This window comes from Corvus hawaiiensis, chromosome 2, assembly GCF_020740725.1.
Source record: "Corvus hawaiiensis isolate bCorHaw1 chromosome 2, bCorHaw1.pri.cur, whole genome shotgun sequence".
NCBI lineage: Eukaryota > Metazoa > Chordata > Aves > Passeriformes > Corvidae > Corvus > Corvus hawaiiensis.
Window position 1 is genome coordinate 32,290,784 of NC_063214.1, and position 11,162 is coordinate 32,301,945.

An 11,162-nucleotide genomic window follows, 5' to 3' on the forward strand; every position below is an offset into this window, starting at 1 on the left:
GGGGTTGTATGGGCAGAACTGTGCTGAGCTTGCATGGGAGGCTGAGTGCGTGCAAGGCCGAGGAAGGCTGGCCGCTGCCCTCCTGCTTCTGAAGTCCTTGGGAGATGGAGGAATGAGGGATAAAGGCCACATAGGGCTCCCTTGAATTTTCCCATGCGCTTTCCCTGTCTTCCCCAGACGTGGCTGGTTCAGTTCCTGCCTGGCCATCCCACTTTGCACCCAGCTGTGTGATGGCTCTTTTTCTCTATGCAGCACTGTGGGCACAGCAAATAACATCAGTGAGAGAGAGGCAGGAACCCAAAGACACCACAGCAGCCCAAGCACTCGGACTTGGGCTGGCTCTCATGGGCGTTGCTGTGAGAGCCGTAGGAGAGGGAGGTAAATACCTGTGAAGAGCTGAGGGACAGTCAATGCCCTGGCATGGGAAGAGAGAAAGGATCGAGTGTGGCCCACAGGGACAGCCGAGTGGGTGACAGGGTGCTCAGGATCGGTGTCAGAGTGGCCTCTCCTTGCTGGCTGGAAATAGGCAAAGTTCCCCCAGAGATGGCTTCTCCCTGGCACCTGGGGCCTAGCTGGGGAGCCCAGGCTGTGGCAGACTGGTGCTGCCTGTGGCACAAGGGCTTCCAGAGGTTTGGCTTCAGGAACACACTGCATTTGGCAAATCCAGGCCACTGAGAGCATCAGTGTCATTGCCCCCTCTGCCCTGTGAAGTGACCTGTCCAAGGAGATTTGCTTTCCTGGCACGACTGAGCTTGTCCTCCAGCGGGGTGTGGAGGCTGCCGCTGGGATTCAGCCAGTGGGAGCACTGGGGTCTAGAAAGGAGCTGCACAGTGCAAGTTCATTCACTCGTGCTCTGCCAGTGACACCTCTCTGCTCTCTGCTCCCAGGCTGAGGTGACCCAGGCCACTGCATCCTCTCCACTGCGCCCTCAGGTGTTTCTGCTCTGAAGAACATCCACGTGGCCTCTCCTGCGTGGGACAACCTCTGCATAGGATAGCTGGGGAACCCAATGAGCACAGGGATCAACATTTGGGACAGTGGGAAGGGTGACAGGAACACAGGGACCGAGTGACAGGCCATTCTACCGAGGTCTGCTGTTGGGGTTCCCCCCCCCGGCGTGGGGTCCGAGGGGAGGCGACCCGGGAGTAGAGGCTTGGCCTACAGGGTTTCCCCACTCCCTGGTCAATCCTGTTCCCCATTGGTGGTTTTTGTGTTCCCCTGCGCGGGGAGGACCCTGGTTGTCCCGTGTTTGCTCGGTTCTTCAGCAGGACCCCGGCCATGCGGCTGCAGAATAAAGATCTCTGAAACATGATCTGTTCAAGAATCGTTCCCTATTTCTTTCTGCGGCCCTCGCTGTCTATACATGTTGCAGAAATCCCCGCCGCAACAGATGGTGAGGAATGCATATCAATCCCTGGAGGCAGCAACCGTGAAACAATCAAGATTTTGAAGATCCCAAAAATTCGTGAGTAAAGAAACTCTCTCGATCTCTCTCCTTGCTTTTGTTTGGCTGTTCTCTCTGGACTATGCAGGAATCGTGGGAAATGGGGCTGTCTAAGCCACAGAAGGAAATGTATCTGGAAGTTAAAGAAATCCTGGCACAGCCAGACATGAAACTTTCTCTGGGAGATCTAGAACATTTTTTTGACTGGCTTTTCAAAAATTTCCCTTATGTTTCTCGAGACTTCCTTTTTGATGTTAGTCCCCCTAAAACTGGTCTCTACGATTTTTGGTCCGAGATCTTGGATAAGATAATGGCTCAATCAAAACATGTACTAGTGATAGAACCTCTCTGTGCATTTCCTGTAATTAATGAAGCCCTTGGGAAGCATGTGCATGGTCCCATTACCTCTATGGCAGAAGATGACTGTCATCACATGGCTGAGACCACGCGGCAGCCTTCCCAGGCGCACTGTACCGGTTTGGCCAAATTTAGAAATATATCCTCTGAGAGAAGGCACAACCAGCCCTCCCCCACACCAGGTTTGGGAATAATAAATTTTCCTCGAAGGAAAGTGAAGGTGATAAATCTATTTATTTACCAAACACACAGGAAAAGGAAAATAATACTAAATAATAAAATCACTCGCTGTGGAGAAAAAGACCTGGGAAAAAGTGTTGGAGTCCTCCCTTTGGTCTCCTTGGAGCTGGGACTTGGCCCAGGGCCAGGCCCTCTGTGCCTAGTGGAAAGTCCTCCTGATGTGCACTGAGGTTGAAGCAGTCCAGCAGAAAAGGCAGAAAATCTGAAATTCCAGGGAAGGAAAAGCAAAGTTCAACTCTCAGTCTCTCTCCGGAGAAAAAAAGAAACTGAACAACTGGCCAAAACCTGACCGGGAAGTCGCAAGCCGGCTGCTTCCCCTGCCACAGCTAGAAAAAAAAGTCCCTATCTCTGTGTGACCTTGAACAAGCTGCAAACTGCTTTGAGAAAGTTTTGCTCAGTTTTCCTTCCCCCTCTCAGGCTCAATTTAAAGGCATGGAAAGGCACAAGAATTAATTTCTGGGCATTGAGCAGTGATATGGGATACACATCCCAAAGTCACCCCAAGACAGGCACGTGTCTGCAGCCACAGGATCTCCCCTGCCCGAGCTGGCAGAGGTGCCTTCGCTGGATGCGCCCAGCCCCTTGGGAGCGCATGCCTTGTCGCAGACCCCATCCCTGTCTCGGGGTCCCCTGCTGTGCAACTGCAAGTGGGGGAGCGATGCCGCAGGTGCCGCGGGTGCCATGGGTCACATGCAGCAGAGAGGAGACTCGTGCGAACAGCCAGGAACCAAGAACCAGCACGTGGGACTGCTCTTGCCCCTTCCCCGGCTGTTTACACGAGAAACTGCACAGTGCAGCACTGAGCCAAAACGGGGCCGCTCTCAAAGCAGCGTGGAGTTGGCGGAGCAGAACCACTCACAGGGCACAGGGCTGGCAGCGATGGTAACGCGGGGCCATGCAGGGCCCAGACATGCACTGGAGCAGCGCCGCGTGGAGCAGCCGCAACGTGGGGGCCCGGCCAAGACGTTGGCGTCGGCGAAGCAGCAGCCGCGTAGGACCCGCAGCCACAACACTGATGCAAGCACATAATAGGAGAAGTTGTAGCCACAAAAATCACAGGAATTGTGAAATGGTACAATGTCAAAAACAACTACAGCTTTATAACACAAGATGACACAGGGGAAGATGTATTCATCCATAGAACTGCCATTAAGAAGAATAACCCTGAAAAATACCTCCAAAGTGTAGGAGATGGGGAAGTTGTACATTTTGATATTGTACAAGGAAGAAAAGGCCCATAGACAGCCCACATGACAGGGCCTGGGGGTATTCAGGTCAAAGGCAGCCATTATGCAGCAAATTGTAAACAATAGCCATACCAGCAACCTCCCTACCCACAGCCTTCTTTCCCCTTTTACCCAATTGTCATGGGTTAGCAAGCATAGTCCTGGAAGTGATGTTCTTGAAAAGGGGTGCTTACAGCTTCCTCTGTGACCTGACCTGACAGAACCTATCAGCTGGCCAGTTAGAATATGGACAATTCTTTGAGCCCCTTAAAATTGTGACCACCTCTATGATCCACACTTAAGAATAGACTAACCCCCCCACAGCTCTGTCTCATTTCCAGTGTTGGGACAGGTGGCTGCGGGCCCTGTGTGGGGGCCAGCGGGCCCAGCCCAGGCCCTGCTTGGGCCAGGCTGGGCCAGGCCACAGCCATCCTGGAGCCGATGGACCTGTTCCACCCGTGGAACCACCCCCCCCCCCCCCCCCCCCCCCCAGCCCCCCAGCCCTGCTGTGGGCAGCTGGAGCGGCTCAGCTCCCCCCCTCTCCAGTGCTGCCAAGATTTCAGCAAAAGTGGCACCGCTGTCTGGCAGAGATCATGTGACCAGCAGCAATAAGCTTCATTCCAGCTGCAAGGCCTAGGTGAGATTAACCCCTTTAGTGCTGTGAAGAGCTGAAAACCTGAGGGAAGAGAAAGAGGAGATGCTTAAAGCTGAAATTCTGTTGTGAAGCTATGATATATCAGAGTACCCGTTGTAATTTCATGAAGGCACGGGGGGTGGAGCGTTCAACTTGTACTTGTGAGCAAAAGCACCTGCACTGAGATAGGCAGATGCTGTAGCAGCTGTAATTTGATGAGAAGTTTGAACAGGGAGAGATGGAAGTGGTGAGGACTTTTGCTCCAAATGGAAAAGGAGAAAACCTCAGTTCCTAGAGATGCTCCCAGACATAGTCCTAAAGATGAAGATGAGGAAGACCCTTTGCTCCCAGGGAAGGAGAAGGGCCTCTGTTCTTAGAGATGAAATGTTCCCAGAGATGGGTGAAGAGAACTTTTATTTCTGAATGGCTCAACCTTAAAATTTTACCCCAGTAATTTCAAGAGTGGACACTCGAAAGCAGTTGTGGGAAAAGCTGCAGGTCGGGGAAGGGACTCACATGCGAGCAGAGAACCAACCTGGGCGGCTGTCTCGTTGTGATAATGTTTTCATAGCATGGGCAAGAGAGACTCCTCTTCCTAAATGGACTGAACAAGGTTATTATGGAAGTGATAAACAGACTGAACATCTCAAGGGTTGTCTTTTTACATTGTCAGTGGGAGAAAGGAGAAAGGTGGGGGGGTGGGGCGAGGAGAAGAGTTCTGAAGGTGTGGTATGATTTTTTTCTTCTTTTAGGTCTGTTAATAAACTTCTTTATATTCTTTCAAGTTTGGTGCCCGCTTTGCGTTTCTCCTAATTCTTATCTCACAGAAGATAAACAGTAATGAGTATTTTGGACCAAACCACTATACTAAATTGGTGTTTCTGCTCGGTTACAAACCCAACCCACTACACCAATATGAACGCTTTCCAAAGTTTACCCCATCCCTAATTTATTCCTAATCCGTTTTTCACCCCATGGCTTCCCAATACAATTCCCTTTCCCAGCAATTCCTCTCTGATGCCAAGGCGGGGATGAAAAGGGGGAGGGAAGAAATTAACTGTCATTGTTTGGAGTCCCAACAGGTACAGATGAAAGAAACCCTCTCCTGCCTCAGTTTCCCCACAGAGCATGCTCAGAGAGTCCTGTCACCCTTCTGCCAGTCCTAAGATGTTCCAGAAAAAAAATCTGTTTGGACATTTAGAGACTAAGGAGGGTGGCTTGTTTTCTTTTAAAACTGTGCTTGTTATCTTATGTTTATCCAGTTGTTTCCAATGTGAAGTTTTAAATCCCTTTTAGTTAAAACAAAAGGGTGAAGTGTTGGGGTTCCCCCCCAGGTGTGGGGACCGAGGGGAGGGGACCCTGGAGTAGAGGCTTGGCCTACAGAGTTTCCCCACTCCCTGATCAATCTTGTTCCCCATTGGTTGTTTTGTGTTCCCCTGCGCGGGGAGGACCCTGGTTGTCCCATGTTTGCTCGGTTCTTCAGCAGGACCCCGGCCATGCGGCTGCAGAATAAAGATCTCTGAAACATGATCTATCAAGAATTGGTCCCTATTTCTTTCCACGGCCCTCGCTGTCTGTAAATGTTGCAGAAATCCCTGCTACAACAGTCTGCTGGCATCACATTTCCCTCAACCTTCTCCTTCCTGTGCCTGGAGCTCTGCCTGACAATAGGCAAGGAGAAACAAGTGGAAATCGGCAAGGATCCCTGCTGGAACTTCTGCCCATGGACTCTGGGAAGGAGAAGGCTAGTGGGGTGTCAGCCAACTCAGTGTTCCTCTGAAGGAGAAATTCAGTGGAAGTCCTGAGGAAAACTCTATGCAGGTGCTAAACAGGAGACAGGATCAACTGGTGGAGACTGTGTTACAGTGCTGTGGTCTGAATTCACCATGAGAATAATATTGATAACAGAGTTTTAGTTGTAGTTAAGCACTGCTTACCCCAAATCGAGGACTGTCATAGGTTAGCAAGCATAGTCCTGGAAGGGATGTCCTTGCTAAGGGGTGCTTACAGTTTCCTCTGGGAACTGATAGAACCTATCAGCTGGCCAGTTTGAATATGGACAATTCTCTAAACCACTTAAAGTTGTGATCACCTCTGTGATACACATTTAGGAATAGGCAAACTCCCCCTCCAAGCTCTCTCTCGTTTCTGGCGCTGGGACAGGTGGCTGCGGGCCCCGTGCGGGGGCCAGCGGGCCCAGCCAGGCCCTGCTTGGGCCAGGCCGGGCCGGGCCACGGCCATCCTGGAGCCGATGGACCTGTTCCAGCCCTGGAACCCCCCCCCCCACTGCCTTGCTGTGGGCAGCCGGAGCGGCTCGGCTCTCCCCCCTCTCCACTTCGATAAGAAAAATTCAACATTCCAGCTGCAAAGCCGAGGTGAGATTAACCCTTTTACTGCTGTGAAGAGCTGAAAACCTGAGGGAAGAGAGAGAGAGGAGATGCTTAAAGCTGAAATTCTGTTGTGAAGCTATGATATATCAGAGTATCCTGTTGTAATTTCATGAAGATATGGGGGGTGGAGTGTTCAACTCGTAAGCAAAAGCACCTGCGCTGAGATAGGCAGATGCTGACGCAGCTGTAATTTCATGAGAAGTTTGGACAGGGAGAGATGGACCAGATGAGGACTTTTGCTCCAAATGGGAAAGGAGAAAACCTCAGTCCCTAGAGATGCTCCCAGAGATAGTCCTAAAGATGAAGATGATGAAGACCCTTTGCTCCCAGGGAAGGAGAATGGCCTCTGTTTTTGTTTCTGAACGGCTCAACCTTAAAATTGTACCCCAAAAAACTTCAAGAGTGGACCCTCGAAAGCAGTTGCGGGAAAAGCTGCAAGTCGGGGGAAGGGACTCACACGCAGGCAGAGAGACTCCTCTTCCTAAATGGACTGAACAATATTTGGAAGCGGGCGGCTGTCTCATTGTGATAATGTTTTCATAGCACGAGCAAGAAGAGACTTCTCTTTCTAAATGGACTGAACAAGGTTATTATGGAAATGGTGAACAGACTGAACATCTTAAGGGTTGTCTTTTTACATTGCCAGTGGGAGAAGGGAGGAAGGTGGGGGGAGGAGGAGAGTTCTGAAGGTGGTATAACTTTTTTTTTCCCCTCTTTTAGGTCTGTTAATAAACTTCTTTATATTCTTTCAAGTTTGGTGCCTGCTTTGCATTTCTCCTAATTCTTATCTCACAGAAGATAAACAGTAATGAGTATTTTAGTCCAAACCACTACAAGGACCTTGCAGTGTCTCATGCTCTGCCAGAGAGCAGGTGCACAAGCAGCTGGAAGGGGGCATTTCCAGGACAGCTGACCCAAACTGGCCAAAAGGATATTTCCTCCCCTGCAACATGATGCTCAGGATGGAAACTGAGGGGAGCTGGCCAGGGGCTCCCTATCACTGCTCGGGGACAGGCTGGGCCCCGTGTCAGTGGGTGGTGAGTGACAGTATTGTGCATCACATGGATTTTGATGAGTTTTATTTCTCTCTCTTTCCCTTTTTATTTACTCCTATTCTTGCTCTGTTTGTATCTCAACCCATAAGTTTTACCCTTTCTCCCATCCCAGCAGGAGAAGGGGGTGGTGAGTGAGTGTCTGTGACACCGAGTTGCTGACTGGGCTTAACCCACAACAACTTGAGCAGAAGACAGCACCTCCCTGTCCCCACAGCGATGGGCTGAGCTGCAGCACCTCTGACCAAGCCTGTGCCTCACACTCCAGTAAGGAATTTCCAGCTTCTGTTCTTGATGGATTATGAAAATTTCTGTGAGCATCAGATTCCCCTGGGCCCTTGCACTCTGTTTTGTGCTGGAGATAAAGAGGAATAAGCAAGGCAGGGCAGCCCTCATGTCTTGCAGCAAGCAGCAGGGGATGTAGTGGATGGGCCAGACAAGATGCTGGCAAACACCAACGACCCCTGCTGAAGAGTTCACTCAGACTTCTTCCTCCCAGTCCTTGCCCTGGTCACCAGGGACATTCCATGGCCAACTTGGGCTGTCTCCTCCTGTGCACTCAGGACAGCTCTCAAACATCAGAGTCTTCAGATGCCAGGGTAGTGGTGTGACTTGGGGTCCCTGCTGCACAGCAGTGTGCCCATTGCCTGGAGACCAGTGGGGCCAAGGACCAGTTGGCCTTGTCCTTCCTGCTGGTGGAGAAGGAAGGGGCTGTGCAAAGCATTCCACATGGTGCTTCTGCATGAGCTGAGGTAGCAGACTGAAAGGAAGGAGAGATGGATGAGAATGAAGGAAATAGGAAGGTGTCGGAGGATGGAGAGGAAAGGTCAGGGGGACAGAGTATTTCTCTGTGAATGGCAGAGAAATGAGGTGAGACAGTGAGGACAAGAAGAAAGGTGATACCCACATGGGAGAGAATAGAGAAGCTGCTAGAGACCATGAAGAAGACAGACAGATGCACAGACAGAAAGACAGACAAGCATAACCTCGTCTCTCCTGGAGAGCTGGAGGGCAAGTGAAGAAAATGGCGTTCGGTCAAACACAGGGCTCAGTGTGTGCTGGTGGCAGATCCCTGTTTGCCTGGAAAGGTTTGTGCTGTGCTGCACCAGCCTTTGAGTCACTGTGGATCTTGTTCAGCACAGAAATATGTGCCCGAGTCATTGAGTAGGGCATGATCTATCTTCACAGATAAACGGTTGTTCCGAGTCCCATTACTCTGGAAGCGATTTCTGAATTCCTTCTCAATATCTGCTTTGCCACCTTCCACTGAATATACAACCAACTGCATGCTGGCATCCTTCTCCATGGGCAACTTGTACCAGTACATGTTTACGAAAGTTTTCCCTGATGCAGAACATTCCAGAGTCACAGGGTCTCCCTCCCGGACGACTGTATCTGGTGATTGCTGAAGGGCCCAGCCTGGAAAGACAAGAGAAGAAATGTGGGAAGTGAAATACATTGAAGAGGACAAAAATACACATCCTTGCAGTGTGTCATGGGATGGAATGCCACCAGGATACCAGAAAGCTATGGGACAGTGCCCTGTTTCTGCAAAAAAGACACATGGGATGAAAAAGCCCCAAACAAACCAGTTTTAAATACAATGGGAAATCTGCTTTGAGAAAGAATGACTTTGGTACTTTCAGGTGAAGTATTGAAATGGGACAGGAAAAAAGAAATTTGTAGCTGTGCAGAGTTTCCTGATTCAATAGGTGGTGGAAAAGCTCCCTTGGTTCATTGCCCATCCTCCCCCTGGACGCCTTGGGGAAGGGGCACTGGGGGCACAGGTGAGGAGGCAGCAGCAGCTCCAGTGCAGCTGTTGAAGGGGAAGGGAAGCCCACTTACCCACAGGCAGCAGGATGGCCACAAGGAACCGGGGGAAATCCATAGAGAAAGGCCACCTCCTTCCAGCAACCTGGGCCTGGTGACAGCACAGACACGGAGATGTGCAAAGAGGAGAGGAGGAGAGGAAGAGATGCGTCTCTCAGTGGGTGGGCAGGGGAGGGAGAGGGAGTCTGAAATGTGACAAGGCAGTTGGCTGTCCGGGAGCGGTGGGGAATGACACCTGCAGGCAGCCATGAGGTGCATGTGCTCTGCTCCTCTGGCTTCCTGCTGGCTGTGAGCGTGGGTGTGCACGAGCAGGTGGGAGTTCAGTAGGTGAGAGAGTTCAGTGCTCTCAGGGAGCATGACGGGGCTGTGTGGCAGCCTGAACGTGTGCACAGGAATGCACAGAATGGCAGAAAAGGATGGGAAGAGAAGGAGATCCCAGGAATGCGTGTTCGTGTCTGTGTTCCCGTTTGTGTCCTCTGCAGCCACCCTCACACTCACAGATTCCCAGCCCTGCAAGCTGCCAGGTGGAATCCCCGCTCGTCCCAGGCAGAGCTGACATGTTGTCCAGGTATGGGAAAAGCTCCTGACCTGTCAACCTGGTGTCTCCTGTAGCAAGACAGAGAATAGTTCTGTAACTCCTCCAGCTCCAAAGGGGGGTCTCAAGGAGAGAAAAGGCTGGTTGTGGCTCTGCACTGGGACTGCCCCTTCAGAGGCTGCACCTCAGAGAGATTTCTGAAGAGAAGGGGATGCCCTATAGGATATGCTGCTACAGACTGCCCTTCTCCATGCCAGGGAAGAACTGATACTCTCCTTGTCTCTTTGTTGCAGCACTTTGCAAAAGAGCAACAGGACACAAATGGACTGAGCTGGAGAAAAGAATGTGTTCTTCTCTGCACACGGCCTTGTTCAGCAGCCCAAGGCAGTGGGAAATCAGTGTAGGCAGGAAGAGACACTCGTAGTTTGTGTGCACTGAGTTTGGGTACAGAGGTCTGACAGAGACCCAGCCCATCCGTGCTGTGCTATGTGCCCAGCGGTGCACGGCAGTGTAAGGCTGGCCCACACAGGACATCAAGTGACCCAGCAGCTCCAGGCTGTCATGGGCTTTGCAGTGAAGATGTTCCCCTGTGTCCTTTCAGCAGAGGGGAGCAGCAGTGCCTCCAGCTCCCAAACCCTCTGCTGCAGGTCTAAGTGTGTCCCATTGCATTCATTTCCCCAGCTGCCTGGAGAAGATTCAGGAAACACCCGCGGTTCACGTGAAGAAAAGGGAGAAAAAAGCAAAGAGAGTGGGCTGCATTGTAGAAACCCCAGATCCTCACAGCACAGCAGCACTCCAGCTGAGAGGAGGCTGTGCCTGATGGGTCCATGGAAAGGGTCTGCAATTCCCTGGGCTGTGCAGAGGGCACAGCAGTGCGTGGGGAGCCTTGTAGAAGACACGGTGTTTGAGGAGTTAGTGATGTTGAACAGGCATGGCTGCTCTGTGGGGCCCTGTGTTTAGGTCCTGAGAAGCTTGTGTGTTAGCATGGGAATCTGCAGGGTGGGAACCACCTGGAGCAGCCCATGCAGGCCTGTGCTGTGCACCGGTGTGTGTTATGCATGACAGAAGCACGGAATGGGTCAGCTGAGAAGGGACCTCAGGGAGTCATCTGATCCAACATCCCTGCTCAAGCAGGGGCTTCCTAGAGCACATGGCACAGGATTGCATCCAGATGGTTCTGGAGTATCGAGAGAGAGGGACTCCAGAACTTCTCCGGGCAATCTGATCCAGTGCACAGTCACCCACACTGCAAAGATCTCATCTCATATTCAGGTGGAAGTTCCTGGGCATCAGTTTCTGCCCACTGCTCCTTGTCCTAGTGCTTGGCACCACAGAGAAGAGCCTGGATGCACCTCTTGGTGGCCTCCCTTCACATTATAGACATTGATGAAGTGGCCACTTTGTTGCTTCTTCTTGAGGCCCAACAGGCCAAGCTCCCTCAGCCTTTGCTCATG

The 11,162-nt window shown here is 51.5% G+C and overlaps 1 gene segment (V, D, J or C); it reads right to left on the reverse strand.

Annotated features, from left to right (window-relative positions):
• Positions 1–8,374: 8,374 nt before the first annotated feature.
• Positions 8,375–9,477, reverse strand: LOC125322059. The segment is given in 2 exon segments: positions 8,375–8,762; positions 9,189–9,477. Coding segments are annotated over 2 exon segments (345 nt in total).
• Positions 9,478–11,162: the final 1,685 nt, after the last annotated feature.